Consider the following 18470-nt stretch of genomic DNA (forward strand, 5'->3'; position numbering starts at 1 on the left):
GAGAATATTATACTGTTTGTTTAAAACATGTTTTAATTTTAGCAGCATCATGAACTAAACCTAGGCTTAAGGCTAGAGAAATTTCAGTTACATTTTAGAAAGATTATTAATTATTGAAAACCTGTAGCCTAAGAGAGCTTACAAAGGGATGATTTGAATACAGTTAAATTATAAATGTATATGATTGATTATATAACTGCTTAAAGAATAAATACATTTTTATATTCTGTTTTCCATGTTTAAACAAATTATTATTTGTGCATGAGTGTGAAGAAGTAATTTTATTGAGTAACCCAAATTTCTCCAACATAATCTAAACCTTTGGCTTGCTCGGTTTCCCAAATTTTAAAATATGACAGTGGCATATAATCTGTCACATGACATTTGTACTTGATGACTAGTAGGGAAAAACATTGAAATTTAGATGTTGAGCTGTCAGCTTGGCTAACTCACTAGTGAATTACCCCTAAACATATGCCAAAAAGCATCTCATTCAAATTCATGCTTCAGGCATATACTGGTTGAGTATTTCTTATCCAAAATGCTTGGGGATGCTAGGGACCAGAAGCACTTCAGATATGGGATTTTTTTGTTAGATTTTTGAATATTTGTATTATATTCTTACCTGTTGAGCATCCCAAATCTGAAAATCCAAAATCCAAAATGCCCCAATGAGCATTTTCTTTGGAGAATTTAGGATTTCAGACTTATGGATTTGGGATGCTCAACCTGTACATGTATATTATGGATTTGGGGAGTTGCTCTTGAGTAGCTGAACCCATACACATGAAACCCACAAATGTTATGCTGTCTCTAAAAATCCACAAACAAACAGAAAATGAAACAAAAAACAAAATGAAAAGAGCAAAGAAAAAATCCACAAATGTTTTAGATTATATCTCTGTATATTCTAATTTTTCATGACTCAGTAATTTTCAATAAATAGGATATCAATATAATCCTTATTTATGCCAAAACAATCTGAAAGACACATTAAAATAAACTTTAAGATAGTGACCATTTCTAACGTTGTTTTGTGTGACCTGGAAGTAGTTTTCAGCCGTCTCAGAGTGCCTGGTTAGCTTGATACTATTTTTGGTTTGTTTGTCTCACTTTTAATTTAGAAATGATTATAGATTCACCTGAACTTGCAAGTACAGAGAGGTCCTGTGAACCCTTTGCCTAATTTTCCCCAATGGTTAAATCTTATGTACTTATATTTCAATATCAAAACTAAGTAGTTGACAGTGTTTCAATGTTTGCATATATCTTTTTTCCACACGTACACAATCAAGATACGGAAATATGCCATCACCACAAAGCTCTCTCTCTCACTACTCTTTTATAGTCACAGCCATTTTTACTGCCAACCTTGTCACTAACCTTAACCCCTGACAATGACTAATTTATGCTCCGTCTCTATTATTTTGTCATATTAAGACTGTCATAAAAATGGCATCATTCTCTATATGTGACCTCTTGAGATTGGCTTTTTTCACTCAGCTTAATGCCCTTGAATTCCATCCAAGTTATCACATGTATCAATAGTTTGTTCCTTTTTATTACAGAGTAGTATTCCATGGAATGGATGTACCACAGATGTTTAATCATTCGCTTATTACAGGACGTTTTCATTTTGTCCAGGTTTGGCTATTATAAATAAAGCTCCTGTGAACACTGTGTTCCAGATTTTTATGTGCACCTAAGTTTTCATTTCTCTAGGATAAGTGCCCAGGTGTGCTGTGGCTAGGTCATATGGTAAGTACGTCTTACTTTTTTAGGAAACTGCCAAACTCTCATTTAGAATGACCGTACCATTGTATAGTCTTACCAGCAATGTGTGAGAAATAAGTTTCTCTACATCCTCACCAGCATTTGGTATTATCACTATTTTTTATTTTAGGTGTTCTGGTAGGTATGTAGTAGTATCTTATTGTGGTCTTAATTTGCAGTTTCCTAACAACCAGTTATATTGAGCATCTTATGTGTTTATTTGCCATCAAATATTGTATATCCTCTTGGGTGAAAATCCCTTTATGTCTTTTTGTCCATTTTCTTATTGGGTTGCTTGTTTTTATATTGTAGGTTTTGAGAGTTCTTTATATAATCTAGATATGCGTCCTTTGTCAGATACATGGTTTGCAAATATTTCCTGCCAGTTTATGGCTTGTTTTTTCATCCCCTTCACAGGGTCTTTCAGAGAACAAAGATTTTAATTTTGATGAAATCTAGTTTATCAATGTTTGTTTCTTTGTTTTGATCATGCTTCTGGTGTCAAGTCTAAGAACTCTTCCTCAAAGCCCTAGGTCTTGAAGATTTTCTCCTGTGTTGTGTTTTCCAAGTTTTATAATTTTACCTTTTATGTTTAAATCCATGGTTTATTGAGTTAATTTTTGTATAAGGTGTGAAGTTTAAAGATTCTTATTTTTGACTGTGGATGTTCAATTGCTGCAGCATCATTTGTTGAAAAAAGCTATCTGTGGTAGTGCACAGTGGCTCATACTTGTAATCCTAGTGCTTTGGGAGGCTGAACCCAGGAATTCAAGACCAGCCTAAGCAACATAGTGAGACCCTGTCTCCAAAAATAAAAAAATTACCCAGGCATGGTGATGCACACCAGTAGTCCCAGCTGCTCTGGAGGCTGATGTGGGAGGATCACTTGAGATCAGGAGGTCGGGGCTGCAGTGAGCCATGATTGTGCCACTTCACTCCAGCCTGGGCGACAGAGGAAGACCCTGTCTCAAAAATAAATAAATAAATAAAAAGAACAAAGAAAAAACCATCCTTCCTTTACTGAATTGGTTTTGCACCTTTGTGAAAAATCAGTTGGCTATCCTTGTGTTGGGCTGTTTTTCAGTTTGCTATTCTATTCCTTTATTCCATATGTCTTTCTCTGCATCATTACTACATAGTCTTAATTACTATAGCTGTGTAGTAAGCACATTGAATGATTCTTCCCACTTTGTCCTACCTTTCACAGATTGTTTTAGCTAATTTTTTATATGAATTTTAGAATAATCTTGTCTAAATCTACAAAAGTTTTGCAATAATTTTAATAGGAATTTTATTAAGCCTGTTACTAATTTGGAGAGAATTGATATCGTTTTTCAATTGTAATACTTTTAGCAGCAGAAAATTGATAACTTTATTGAGTTTTCTGATCAGTGAACTCAGTGTATGTCTCCATTAATGTTGATCTTTGATTTCTTCCATCAATTTTTTTGTAGTTTTCAGTATACAGGTCCTGTAGGTCTTTTGTTAGATTTACACCCAGGTATTTCTCTTTTTTTTAGCTATTGTAAATGATACTATATTTTTAACTTTTGTTTCCATGTGTTCATTGCTCAAATACAGAAATGCAGTTGGTTTTTGTGTTGATCTTTTGTCTGTAAACTTGCTGACTTGATTTGTTCTAGGAGTTTGTTTTATAGATTTCTTGGGATTTTCTAAGACCATTATACTATCTGCAAGTAGGGATAGTTTTATTTCTTCTTTTATGATCTGTACGCTGTTTGTTTCCTTTTCTTGTCTTACTGCAAGAAAAGTCTCTAACTGTAATTGTGAATTTGTCTGTTTCTCCTTTAAGTTATGTCAGATTTTGCTTCTGATATTTTCAGTTCTGTTTATTATGTACGTTTAGTATTGCTGTGTCCCTCCCTATACCTCATACTGGTTAAAACTTAAGAGTAATATAGTTAGTAGCAATGGTGAGAGTGGATATCCTTACCTTCTTCCTGATCTTAGGAGAAAAGCATTCTGTCTTCATTAACTATGTTGTTAGCTGTAAGGTTGGTTTTTTGGGTCGGGGGCTTGTTTTTGTTTTGAAACAAGGTCTCTGTCTATCACCATGAGTGGAGTTCTGTGGTGTGATCGTACCTCACTGCAGCCTCGAACTCCTAGGCTCAAGGGATCCTCCTGCCTCAGCCTCTTTGAGTAGGAATGCACAGCCATGCTGTACTTTTTTGGTAATTACTCTTCATCAAGTTGAGGCGGTTCCCCTCTATTCTTAATTTTCTCAGAGTTTTTATGATGAATGGGTGTTTACATTTGTCAAATGCTTTTTCTGCCTCAGTATCATCTGTTTTGTCTTCTTAATCTGTTAATATGGTATGCTATGTAGATTGGTTTTTGAATACTGAACCAACCTTTCATGCCTGGAATAAAACTCCACTTGATCATAAGGATAATTGTTTTTATATAGTACTTGGTTCTGTTTGCTAATATTTTGTTGAGAGATACTTATGAGAGTTACTGTTATATATTCAGTTGTTTTCGTTGTCTGGTTTTGGTATCAGGTTAATATTGACCTCATAAAATAAGTCAGTAATTGTTTTCTATTTTCTGACAAAGATTATGGGGATTTGTGTTAATCTTAAATGTTTGGTAAAATTTGCCAGTGAAACTAGTTCTGGCCTTGAAGATTTCTTTTTTGAGGAGTTTAGAAATCACTAATTAAATTTCCTCAGTAGTTTTAGGATTATTCAAGTGATCTATTTTATATTGAATGACTTGTGGTAGTTTGTGCTTTTGTAAGAGTTGGTTCATTTCATTGTAATTTCAAATGTATGTGTAGAATTGTTCATAGCATTTTCTTAATATCCTTCTCATGTCTTTAGGGTCTATAGTGATAGCTTCTGTTTCACTTCTGATACTGGTAATTTGTGTGTTTTCTTTTTATTAGTCTTGCTAGAGGTTTGTCAATTTCATTAATTGTTACAAATAACTAGTGTTTTATTCCCTTGATTTTCTTTTTTTTTTTTTTTTTCCTATTTTAATTTCATCTTGCTTTTGGTTTGTTTTGCTCTTACTGTTCTACTTTCGTGAGGTAGAAGCTTAGATTACTAATTTGATTTGAGGCTTTTTTTCTTTTCTAATGTAAGCATTTAGTGTTACGAATTTCCCTTTCAGCACTGCTTTAGTTATACAAACTTCGATATGTTATAGTTTCATTTAGTTCAGTATATTTTTATTTTAGAATTCATCTTTGACTCATAGCTAGAAGCATGTTGTTTAATTTCCATGCATTTGGAGGTTCCCATTATTTTTCTTTTGTGGATTTCTAGTTTAATTCAATTATGTTCAGGAAATATAATCTGTATGATTTCAATTCTTTTAAGTTTGTTGTGCTTTGTTTTATGCCCTGAGTAGACTGGCCCTTGAAGAGCATATGTACTCTGCTGTTGCTGGGTGAGTGTTCTATAAATATTGATTAGATTTTGTTCTTTGATAAGGTTCTTGTATTCTTCTTTACTTTTGCTGATTTTTTTTGTCTATATGGTTATCAGTTTTTGAGAGGAAGGTTGAAATCTCCAACTATAATTGTGGATTTTTCTGTTTCTCCTTCAGTTCTGTCAGGTTTTACTTCTGATATTTTCAGCTCTGTTGTTTATTATGCACGTTTAGTATTGCTGTGCCCCTCTCTATCCCTCATAATCTTCTTTGCTCTGAAATCTATTTTATCTGATACTAATATAACCACTCTTGTTTTATTTTGATTGGTGTTTACATGGTATATAGTTTTTCATCCTTTTACTTCAACTCACCTATGTTGTTTTATTTGAAGTGAGTTTCTTGTAGACAGCATGTGGTTGGGTCATGTTTTTTGTTTTATTTTTTATCCACTCAATCTTTCTTTTAAATGATGTATGTGGACCGTTTATATTTAGTGTAGGGCTTCAGTCTACCATTTTATTTTTTTGCTCAATTTGTTCTCTTTCATTCTATTTTCTTTTGTTTATGATATCTTTTTCCTCCTTTCCTGTGGGTTAGTTTTGTATTTTTGAAATTCTATTTTGGTTAATCTATAATTTTTTTAGTGTTTCTCTTTGTATAGCTTTGATAGTGGTTGCTGTAGGTGTTACATCATACATATACACACACTTACTACAGTCTACTGGTGTCATTTTGCCAGTTTAATTGACGTGCAGAAACCTTAACTCTTTATATCCTTTTGATTCCCTTTTTATAATATGAGTGTCTCAAGTGTTTAACCATATCAGTCAGTGTAATTATTCTTTCTTCAACCATAGAATATAATTTAGAAAACACAACCGGAGGAAAGTGTTGTATTGACTCATATTTATTATTTGCTGTTTTCATTGTTACTTCTCCCTAACGTTTCAGTAATCCTTCTTTTATCATTTCCTTTATATTTACAGAACTTATTTTAGCCATTCCTTTTTTTTTTTTTTTTTTTTTTTTTTTTTTTTTTTTTTTTTTAAGCAGGGTCTTGCTCTGTCACTCAGGCTGGCATACAGTGGTATAATCTTGGCTCACTGCAGCTTGACCTCCCAGGCTCAAGCCATCCTCCCACCTCAGCGTCCCATGTAGCTGGGACTACAGGTGCGCACCACCACACCTGGCTAATTTCTGTATTTTTTGTAGAGATGGGGTTGTACCATGTTTCCCAGGCTGGTCTTGAACTCCTGAGCTCAAGTGATCCGCCTGCTTTGGCCTCCCAAAGTGCTGAGATTACAGGCCTGAGCCACCACGCCTGGCCTAGCCATTCTTTAACAGCAAGTCTGCTGGCAACAAATGATTTCCCCTTCATTATTTTTTTTTTTGAGACGGAGTCTCGCTCTGTCACCCAGGCTGGAGTGCAGTGGCCGGATCTCAGCTCACTGCAAGCTCCGCCTCCCAGGTTCACGCCATTCTCCTGCCTCAGCCTCCCGAGTAGCTGGGACTACAGGCGCTCGCCACCACGTCCGGCTAGTTTTTTTGTATTTTTTTAATAGAGACGGGGTTTCGCCGTGTTAGCCAGGATGGTCTCGATCTCCTGACCTCGTGATCTGCCCGTCTCGGCCTCCCAAAGTGCTGGGATTACAGGCTTGAGGCACCGCGCCCGGCCTCCCCTTCATTCTTGAATGGTATTTCAGCTGGATGTAGATTTCTGGGTTGGCAATTCTTTCCTTTCAGTACTTGAAAAATATGTGTCACTACCTCCTTGCCTCCCTGGTTTCTTATGAGAAACTTCCTGTTTGAATTGTTTTTTCCCCTTAGATAAGGTGTTGTTTTTCTCTTCTTTCAAGATTATTTTTCTACGTTTTTGGAAGATGACTGATATATCTTGTCATGGATTTGTTTGGGTTTATCCTGTTTGTGGTTCATTCAACTACTTAAACCTGCAGATTTATGTTTCTTAATGCATATTAGTAATTTTCAGTCATTATTTCTTTGAATTTCAGCCCCTCCTCCTTTCTCCTCTTCCTTTAGGACTCTAATGACAAAAATGTTAAATCTTTTGTTATAGTCCCCTGGATACAAGAGTTTCTTTTCCATTCCATTTTTCTCTGTTGTTCAGATTAGGCCATTTCTGTTGTTTAGTCTTCAAAGTCACCAAATCTTCTGCTCTCTGCATTCTGCTCAACTCACTCTGAGTTTTTAATTTCTGTTTTATTTTTCAGTTCTAATTTTTTTTTTTTTTTTTTTTTTTTTTTTTGGAGACAGGGTCTCACTCTTGCCCAAGCTGGGGTGCAGCAGCAAGATCTCAGCTCACTGCAGGCTCCACCTTCCAGATTCCAGCAATTCTCATGCCTCAGCCACCCAAGTAGCTGGGATTACAGGCATGCACCACCACACCCAACTAACTTTTGTGTTTTTAGTACAGACAGGGTTTCACCATGTTGGCCAGACTGGTTTGGAACTCCTGATCTCAAGTAATCTGCCTGCCTTTACCTCCCACTGTGCTGGGATTACAGGCCTGAGCTGCCGTGGCCAGCCTAAAATTTTCATTTGGTTCTTTTTTTATGTCTTCTGTTTCTTTGCTGAGAATATTTGTTTCATTTGTCTCAGGTATGTTAATAATTGCTTATGAGGCATTTTTATAATGACTACTTTAAAAATCCTTGTCAGACAATTCTAACATTTATGTCATCTCAGTGTTGGTGTCTGTTGATTGTCTTTTCTCATTGAACTTGAGATTTTTCTGGTTCTTATTATGAAAAAGTTCTTCTATTTAAACTGGGCATATTGGTTACTATATCATGAGATGCTGGATTTTGTTTAAATCTTTTGTTATAGTAGGCATCTTCTGACAAATGTTTTGGCAGGGCTTGAGGTACCCTACCCCATTTTTGCCAGTTGATAGTGGGAGTTCAGTCTCCTCACTAGGCCTCTACTGGTATTACCTTGGCTGGGTTGGGGGACAGAGGCTCAAGATTACCTGTTTACCTCTTTCCAGATGGCCTCCACCCACAGGGGGTGACTCATTAGTTACTGGATGGTGGTATAATTCCAGTAGGAAGGGAAGGGGTTTTCTTGCAACTCCTGGGTGTGGGTGGATGTATTGTTTCCCTACATGGCCTTCATTGACACTGTTAGATCATAGGGAGGACCTTGTTAAATCAGACTTCTCTGACCCCACCCTGGCAGTGCCTTGTTATAACTTGGTTACAGTAGAAGGATGAGGTTCAGCTACAGTTTTTGCTGTACTGTTTGGTTGGAATTGAGTGATTATCCTAACGTTTTCTGTCTTGCTATGCTGCCCCTTTCCTGGTCCTGTGGCTGGAGGGTCGGCTTTTCTTGGAGATTTTTTTGACAGCACCTTCTGGAGTTCTTCAGCAACCAGTCTAGGATACATGAGGCAGAAAGAAAGTCTATAACATTGGGCTCGGTGGCTCACACGTGTAATCCCAGCATTTTGGGAAGTCGAGGCAGGAGGATCACTTGAGCCCAGGAATTGAAAACCAGCCTGGGCAACATAGTGAGACCCTGTCTCCACAAAAAATTTAAAAATTAACTGGGTGCATTAGTGCATTTCTGTAGTCCCAGCTACTTGGGAGGCTGAGGTGAGAGGAGTGCTTGAGCCCAGCAGGTCAAGGCTGCATTGAGCTGTGATCATGCAATTGCACTCCACTGTGGGTGACAATTCAAGACCCTGTCTCAAAAAAAATAAGATTTTAAAAATAAAAAGATAACCCATGAAACTCAGTACCACGTTATCCTTTATATCCTGAGGGCCCTACCCATCTGCCTCATCCTTCTCACTTTTCAGAGCTGCCTTCTGTTCCTTGTATATATATAAGATTGGTAATTTGGGTTTCATTAAAATTAAGGACTTCTGTTCACCAAAGGTGTGATAGTTAATTTTATGTGTCAGTTTGACTGGGCTAAGAGATGCCCATGCAGCTGATAAAACACTTCTGGATATGTCTGTGAGGGTGCTCCTGAAAGGGCATTTGAATTAGTAGACTGAGTAAAGAAGATTGCCCTCATCAGTGTGAGTGGACATCATCCTATCCATTGAGGGCCTGAATTGACCAAAAATGCAGAAGAAGGGCAGATTTGCTCTCTCTCTCTCTCTTTGAGCTGGGACATCCATCTTATTAAGCCCTTGGAGATTGGTAATCGTGGTTCTTCAGCCTTCAGACTCAGACAGACTAGGACTTATACCAACTGCCCCCACCCACAGCCTAGGGCTGCCTGATTTTCAGTCCTTTGAACTGGGACCAGGATTTATACGATTAGCTCCCTGGTTTTGCAGCTTGTGAACAGCACATTGTAGCACTTTGCAGCTTCCATAATCCCAGTGAAGCAAATCTCGTAATATGTCTGCACGCACGCACACACACACACGCGCGCGCATGTACACAGAAGTTCTAAACTCCTGTTGGTTCTGTTTCTCTGGAAAACCCTGACTAATACAAATATCATTTCACATTAAGAGTGTAAAGGCAAGTCACGAAGTTGGAGAAGCTGTTCCCAATATATACACATCTAAAAAGGTCTCATCCGGGATATATAAAGAACTCTTAAAGATCAATAGGATAAACTAGACAACCCAATAGAAAAATGGGTAAAAACTTGAACAGGACTTTACAAAAGATGATATCCGAATGGCCAGTAAATATATGAAAGCATGGTGATCCTTATTAATCATCAGAGAAATTCAAGTTAAAAATGGTTTTGACAAAAGATGCAAAAGCAATTAAATGGAGAGAGCATAGCCTTTTCAAAAACTGGTATTGAAACAATTAGACTTTCATAGGCCAAAAACACCTTTACTGAAGCCTTACCCATATTTTAAAAAATCAAGTCAAAATGCATCATAAATCTAAATGTAAAACTATTATACTTGTATAAGAAAACAGAAGAAAATCTTCTGCATCTAGGGTTAGGCAGAGTTCTTAGTCATGATGCCAAAGGCATATAATCCATTAAATAAAAAATCAATAATTAGACTTAATCAAAATTAAAAACTTTTGGCTGTGAAAGACTCTTAGGGAAAGGAAAAGACAACTTACAGACTTGGAGAAAATATTTGCAATTTGCATATTTAACAAAGGAATCATTCAGAATGTATAAAGAACTCTCAGAAAGAAAACAACCCAGTTAGTAAATGGGCAAAGGACTTGAACTGACAGTTCTCTGAGGAAGGCTATGCAAATAAGCATATGAAAAGATAGCATCACTAGCCATTAGGGAAATGTAATTTAGGTGAGGCTGGTGGCTCAGGCCTGCAATCCCAGGGCTTTGGGAGGCTGAGGTGGGAGTATCACTTGAGGCCACGGATTCCAGCCTGGCCTCATGGTGACCAGCCTGGGCAACATGGTGAGAATCTGTCTCTACAAAAAATTAAATACAATTAGCTGGGCATGGTGGCATATGTCTACAGTCATAGCTACTTAGGAGCTGAGGCAGGAGGATCACTTGAGCCCAGGAATTCGAGGTTGCAGTGAGCTGTGATTGTGCCACTGCACTCCAACCGGGGAGACAGAGTGAGATCCTGTCTCTAGAAATGAAAGAAAAGTGTAATTTAAAACCACATGAGTTGTCACTTCACACCTATCAACATGGCTAAAATAAAAAATAGTGACAACGTTAAATGCTAGTGAGGATATAGAGAAACTAGATCTATCCTACATTACTAGTGGGAATATAAAATGATAACCACCATTCTGGAAAACAATTTGACAGTTCAAAAAAACAAAACTAAACATACTTGTCATATAACCTTGCAATTTGACAGAAGTATAATGATAAAGAACAGATCTGTAGTTGACAGGGTTTAGGGTTAGGGGAAGGGCATGAATACGAAGGGATAACACAAGAAAGGTGTTTCTTTTTTTGTGATAATAGAACAGTCTGTATCCTGCTTTGCTAATGGTTACATGATTCTACATGCATGATAAAATTTTGTAGAACTATACATCAAACAAAAACTGATGAAACCCGAATGAGCTCTGTACTTGAGTTCATACCAACATCAATTTCCTGGTTTTGACAATGTATTGTTGTTATATAAGTTGTAGGTTACCATTGGAAGCCGAGAGTGAAGGATATATGGGAACTCAACTGGTATAATTTTTGTGAACCTTAAACTGTTTTCAAAGGTTATAATAAAAACAAAAAGACAGTACCATGAGTTGTCAAGGACCTGAACAACTGGAAGCCTCATATACTGCTGGTGGGAATATGAATTGGAATAACTACTTTACAGAACTATTTGTTCAGTTTAGCAGTGCATGTAAATACCCTATGACTCAGCAATTCCACTCTTAGATATGTACCTGACAGAAATGCTTTTATCAAAAGACATGTATAAGATGGTTTATATGAGCACTGTGCAAATAATCCTTTATATTTTAATTATGTTTGAGTATATACTTTAATACTAATACTTAGTATTAAGAATATCTAAAAAATGTATTCGGTAGTTTATCTCAATATGGACTTGCATATTGAAGTTATTTAAGGTTTCATGTGTGTTGTGTGTGTATGTATGTCTGTGTTTTTTAACCTACATAGTTTATACCATTCTATATGCTTCATTCTTTTGTATAGCTCTATGCCATCTTTTGCTTATGTGGGATAGATATTAATAACTGGAATAATTTTGGACCAGCTTTTACCCATATACCTTCAAGTGTGTCCTCTAATTAAAGAAGCTACAGTTTATTCTCTGTAATGAATATGTGTTATAGAGGTATAAAGATGAAACTTGTCATCATAATCCCACTGACCACAGAGAACCACTGTTAACATTGTGTGTATATGTTTTTGTTTTTAATGCATTTGCAATTGTATTTAGTAAGGCTCTATATTTCTGCTTTTCTTCCACATAATGTAGTATTTGGATTTTTAATGGTAACATAGCCAGAGTGTAATTTAGTTCTCTATGTTATACATATTGTTTAATTTTCAACCTTATGCTGCTATAAAATAACACTGTGATAAATACATTGTCTTCAAAATTGGTCAACTTTTGTGATAATTTCTATAGTCTATATTCATAGATGTGTGGTAGTTCCAAATTGACATAAAATATGAATTTAGTATCTCTATTTATTTTATACCAGGATTTTTTTTAGTATATAATATGATTGGTAAACTAAATTGTAAACTTTTCCCCATCATTTAAATTTAGAGTTTCTTTGCATTCTAGTGTATAATGAATGCTATAAATGTAATTAGTATGGCATTTTAGTAATTAATTTTCTTTCATGAAAGAAAAGAAATTTTGTGTTGATTATTGAGAGCTTATTATATTCCAGGGATTTTTGTCACTCTATAAGTTACCAGCAATAAGCAAATTATTAAATTATTGTACAGTCATCCAATGCAATACTATGCAGCTACCAAGCATGATGTTTACCATGAAATTTGGGGAACTGTTCTTAATACATATTGTATATACAGATATTATCCTGACTGCAAAATTTAAAAAGTATATATTCAGCAAAAAAGAAACCTATAGGAAATACATCATGATTTGAATGGAGGTTGTTTCTGGGGAGTGGAACTGAGGAATTTTTTTCCTTAGAGTTGTTTTTATTTTCAAAAAGTGTTTATCTAATCTTTTTCAAATTAAATTTTCATTAATATCAAAGTAATATATTTACATATTTTTAAAAAAACAGATAGTTTTACAAGGCTTCAAATAAAAACCAGTCCCGTAACCAAATCTCTTTCTACCTGTGATTTCTACTTTCTGGAGGTAACCAACTTCAACTCTTGGTAATTCTTACTTACATACATCCTTTCTAAAGTGTAAGGTAGTAATTTACCACAAGTACATGCACACTTTTCCTCATTCGTTTACCCAGTATAATTTTTCATAATATTTGCCTAAATTAATTTGCAGTGTCTTCTTTATTGTGGCTATGTAAATATTTGTAAGCCACTTGAATACTGTGTTTTTCTTTTTTTGTGTACTTATTTATTATATTTTGCTGAAGTAGTGATTTGTTTTTACCATTTGCTTAGTATTCTATATACCTATCATCAATTCATTTCTAAATTCTACTATAGAAATATTATAAATGGCCAGGCATGGTAGCACACACCTGTAATCCCAGCACTTTGGGAGGCTGAGGTGGGCAGATTACCTTAGGTCAGGAGTTCAAGACCAGCCTGGCCAACATGGCGAAACCCTATCTCTACTAAAAATACAAAAATTAACCAGGCATGGTGTTGCGCCTGTAATCCCAGCTGCTCAGGAGACTGAGGCAGGAGAATCGCTTGAACCTAGGAGGCGGAGGTTGCAGTGAGTTGAGATTGCGCCATTGCACTCCAGCCTGGCTGAGCGAGTCTCTGTCTCAAAAAAAAAAAAAAAAAAAAAAAGAAAGTTAAAAACTATAAATGCTTGTGTTTCAACAAATCAGGTAATCTATTGGTTTCTTTTTTTTTTTCTTTAGACACACCCTTCCTGGAGCCCTGTGTCTGTCTTCTTGCTCCTGTTTTATCTACCCCAGTACCTTGCATCTATCTAACGTCTCTCCTTATATTCATTATGCTGTATTATAAATGTTCAGTCACTCCTACATATTCACCTACTTTTGCATTGTCCTTCATTTTGATGTACTTAGTTGCCCCTAGCTGTACCCAATACAATATAGACTTTCAAGTTAAATATAAATTCTCTAAATTTATTCAGAAATCTGTAAATAAAACCTTGACTACATTGTAAATATTTAATTTTTCATTTCATCTTTATTCCTAAATCAGACTATTTTATTTTCCAACAATAGGATTCTTCCTAGGCATATGTATTATCATCCTGACTCCTTAGATAATATCTTATTTTCTTCAGTAAGTAAGAAATGAATTCTCTGAACTCTTGATAGTTAAAAAAAAAAACTGCCTAAGTATCAAAAAGTCATATTGTAATTAAAATATTTGTAAAGTACTAATTACTGAAACATTCTATATTTTCATTTTCAGAGGGCGATTATTTATCATTTCTACTAAAGCAGGATCTCTAGGAATTAATCTGGTAGCTGCTAATCGAGTAATTATATTTGATGCTTCTTGGAATCCATCTTATGACATCCAGAGTATATTCAGAGTTTATCGCTTTGGACAAACTAAGCCTGTTTATGTATATAGGTTCTTAGCTCAGGTAGGTTTATAATTCTCTTTTTCATATTGAAAGTTCGTGTGAAACTGATAATATTTTAGAGGTATGAAACATATATGTATTACAGAGAGGGAAATAAAGTTGGAAACACCATTTCTGTACATAAAGCAGCAGAAGTCAGTTTTGGGTTTTCTTGATTTTCTGTTTTGTAGTGTATCCATTTCCGTAATGTCATCTTTCTCATGTTGAGATTGTTTTGCATGAGTAAACAGATTTAGTGGATGCTACCCACAGCAGATGCAACCCTCTCAACCTGCCTCCAAATCTGGGCTTCTCAACCAGAGACTGGTTTTTTTTTTTGGTAGATCCTTGCTTATTTGATCTTCTTTAGTATATAAGTTGATTGACAACGTTATGTAAACTCTTTCCTGTTATTTATTTATTCAATTTTCTTTTATTTTTTTCTTTCCTGTTTATAACTTCTATACATTCTCATTTATAATGTAATTTTTATATTTAATATACATTTAGTGTAATATGTATACATTTAATTAATGTAGTTTATGTGTAATGGATATGGTGTTTTATATTTGTTTTCTGTCTTGAAATCATAGACAATAAGATGATATAAAGGCAGTTTATGGTGTTTGTTGATAGCTTATTATATTACATTGAAAAGGAATCAAACTGCTCTCTTGCCTTCTAACTTCAATATTTACCTAAATGTTTTTTGTGTCTGTCCCTTTATTTCTATTTACTCTGGTATCTGCCTGCTGTCCTCCTCCTACGGAGTGCAGAAATAAATAAAGCAACACATGAATGTGTTTTGGTCAGATAATATAGAATAATTATCAGTAATGTAATTTTATTTGTTATGGTAAACTATGCTAAAGAGATGAAATCTTTCATGAATTAAGCAAAATTGCTGATGAGTTTTTCTTTATGGCAATATATTACCATGAAGTTTTACCATTTCATATTAACCAGTAACTGTATTTATCCTTGATTAAGTTTCATGCTTACAAAATTTAATTTTTTTGTATATTCTTCCTTCTTTTTACAAAGGGAACCATGGAAGATAAGATTTATGATCGGCAAGTAACTAAGCAGTCACTGTCTTTTCGAGTTGTTGATCAGCAGCAGGTGGAGCGTCATTTTACTATGAATGAGCTTACTGAACTTTATACTTTTGAGCCAGACTTATTAGATGACCCTAATTCAGAAAAGAAGAAGAAGAGGGATACTCCCATGCTGCCAAAGGTAAAAATATTTAGATCACTGGCTTAACAAACCAACATGGACTAAAGAAATTTTACTACTAATATGAAAGTCAGTCATCTGATTAAGGCTATATTTCAGAATTTTTCAAGGAGAATAAAATTATATTTAATGAATTTTGTCTAGAAAATTATAAATGATAGGGTGCTTGATCAATTCTCCATATAGCACCACAAAAAGTATATTCTGAAACACATATTTTATGCCACATATATCTAATTAGCATATTTTCTAATATACTTTACACTTCAACTTTTATGAGAAGTAGCAGACAAATTTTCCAATTAGAAAAGGGGGAATTACTTTGAATTTATTCTTATGGTGAATTTCGGGTTGCAAGAAACCAGTTAATTTTATAAACATTTATTATTTGCTGACTTTGAGAGGTATACTGTGAGAGCATACTAAGAAAAACAAGACATTGTTCAGATTATCTCCCTCAATCCAGCAGCAACTGAAAAGCAGATAGTCCTGTTTTCATTTTCAAGATGAGGAAATTGAGGTTCAGAGATGTTAGGTAACTTACCTGAGTTTACACACCATATCATGAAGCTGGCCTTCAAATCATATCTGACCAACTCAAAAGCATTACTCTTAATCATTATATTTGTTTGTCCTCCAAATGGAGATTAGAAAGTTATTTTCAAATACAAGAAACAAAGCCGAGGACCTGGGATTTCCAGAATTGAATGACATTTAGGATGCTTTATTTTAGTTTAAATAAATCTGGACTTTAAAATACAGAATGCTTTCACAATCAGTAATATTGTGTGATATAACTGTTAAGATGATGTAATGTAGTCAGCTTAGCTTATGTCTTGTGAAGGTTAAATATTCTTCAAATTTATGGAAAACTTTAAGGTTTATAAAGGCCTGTCTCATACACATTATCTCAGGAAGCTGAGACTTAGAGTTTGTGATTACACAAGGGTACATGACCAGTAAGTGTTACAGCTAGAATTTGAACCCAGTAGTTTTCTTTCTCTCTTCTCTTTTCTTCTCTCCCCACTCCCCTGCCCTCCCGCTCCCCACTGGAGTCTTTAGGTTTTTTGTTTTTTTTTTTCCCCCCAAATATAAGGTCATGTCATCTGCAAACAAGGATAATTTGACTTCTTCCTTTCCCATTTGTATGTGCTTTATTTCTTTGTCTTCTTTGATTACTCTTACTAGGACTTCCTGTATGATGTTAAATAACAGTAGTGAAAGTGGGCATCCTTGTAGTGTTCAAGATCTTAGAGCAAAGACTTTCAGTTTTTTTCCCAATCAGTATGATAGTAGCTGTGGGTCTGTCATATATAGTTTTAATATGTTGAAGTATGTTCCTCTGATACCCAAGTTTTTAGGGCTTTTTATTATGAAGGGATGTTGAATATTATCACATGCGTTTCCAGCATGAATTGAAATGATTATATGGTTTTTATCCTTTGTTTTGTTGATATGATGTATCACATTGATTTTCCGTGTGTGTTTGTGTATATTTATATGTGTGTATGTATGTATGTATGTATGTGTTTTTCTGGCTTGTTTGTTTGTTTGTTTGTAGAGGTGAGGTCTCTTTATGTTGCCCAGGCTCGTCTTGAACTCCTGGGCTCAAGGGATCCTCCCACCTCGACCTCCCGAAGTGCTGGGATTACAGGTATGAGCCATCGCACTCGGCTGATATCCATAAACTGAGCCATCGTTGCATCCCTAGGATAAATCCCACTTGGTCATGATGAATGACCTTTTTAATGTGTTGTTCAATTTGTTTTGCTAGTATTTTGTTGAGGATTTTTGTGTGAATGATCATCAGGAATATTGGCCTGTAGTTTTCCTTTTTTGATGTGTCTTTGTCTGGTTTCGGTATCATTGTAATACTGGTCTCAGAAAGAATTTGGAAGTATTCCTTCTCTATTTTTCAGAATAGTTTGAGGAGGATTGGAATTAGTACTTCTTGGAATGTTTGGTAAAATTCAGCAGTGAAGGTATTAGGTACCTGACTTTTCATTTTTTTATTTTTCTTTGGGGGGTGGGGTGGGGGCTTTACATGCCATAATATGTTTATTTTATTTTACATTTTCATTTTAGGTTCAGGGGTACACGTGCACATAAATTGGGGTAAATTTACCCGCACATGTACCCGTGAACCTAAAATGAAAATTATTTAGGTAAATTGGGGTCTCTAGGTTTTCTTTGCTTTGGAGACTTTTTATTATTACTTTGATCTCATTAGTTGTTATTGGTCTGTTCGGGTTTTGGATTTCTTCCTGGTTCAATCTTAGTAGATTGCATGTGTCTAGGAATTTGTCCATTTCTTCTAGGTTTTCCAATTTATTGGCATATAGTTGGTCATAGTAGCCTCTAATGGTCATTTAAATTTCTGTGGTATCAGTTTTAATGTCTCCTTTTCCATCTCTGATTTCATTTATTTGGGTATTCTCTCTTTTTTTTCTTAAGAAGTCTGGCTAAAGGTTTGTGGACTTTATCTTTTCAAAAAACCAAGTGTTTGTTTCATTGATCTTTTCTACTTTTCTTCTCTTTCTTTTACTTCCTTAAGATGCATCGTTAGGTTGTTTATTCAAAGTTTTTCTACTTTCTTTGATGTTGGTACTTACAGCTATAAACTTCCCTCTGAGTACTGATTTCACTGTATCCCATAGGTTTTTGGTATGTTGTGTTTCCATTATTATTTGTTTCAAGAAATTTTTAATTTCTTTTTCAATTTCTTCACTAACCCACTGGTTATTCAAGAGTATATTGTTTACTTTTCATGTGTTCAGAATATCAAAAATTTCTCTTGTTACTGATTTCTAGTTTTAATTCATTGTGGTCAGAGAAGATACTTGATGTGATTTCAATTTGTTGGAATTTTAAATACTTATTTTGGCTTAATATACGGTGTCTCCTTGAGAATGAT

General features: G+C 35.0%; 1 protein-coding gene across 8 annotated transcripts in view; it reads left to right on the top strand.

Annotated features, from left to right (window-relative positions):
- The window catches only part of ATRX (ATRX chromatin remodeler), a 300487-nt gene that overhangs the window by 226622 nt on the left and 55395 nt on the right, over positions 1-18470 (top strand). For all 8 annotated transcript variants that reach the window (XM_007992127.3, XM_007992126.3, XM_007992124.3 and 5 more), the window contains 2 exons: positions 14161-14338; positions 15362-15556. In XM_007992127.3, coding sequence (XP_007990318.3) covers positions 14161-14338; positions 15362-15556 — 373 coding nt within the window. The remainder of the gene's footprint in view (positions 1-14160; positions 14339-15361; positions 15557-18470) is intronic.

Source organism: Chlorocebus sabaeus, chromosome X (assembly GCF_047675955.1).
Source record: "Chlorocebus sabaeus isolate Y175 chromosome X, mChlSab1.0.hap1, whole genome shotgun sequence".
Taxonomy (NCBI): domain Eukaryota; kingdom Metazoa; phylum Chordata; class Mammalia; order Primates; family Cercopithecidae; genus Chlorocebus; species Chlorocebus sabaeus.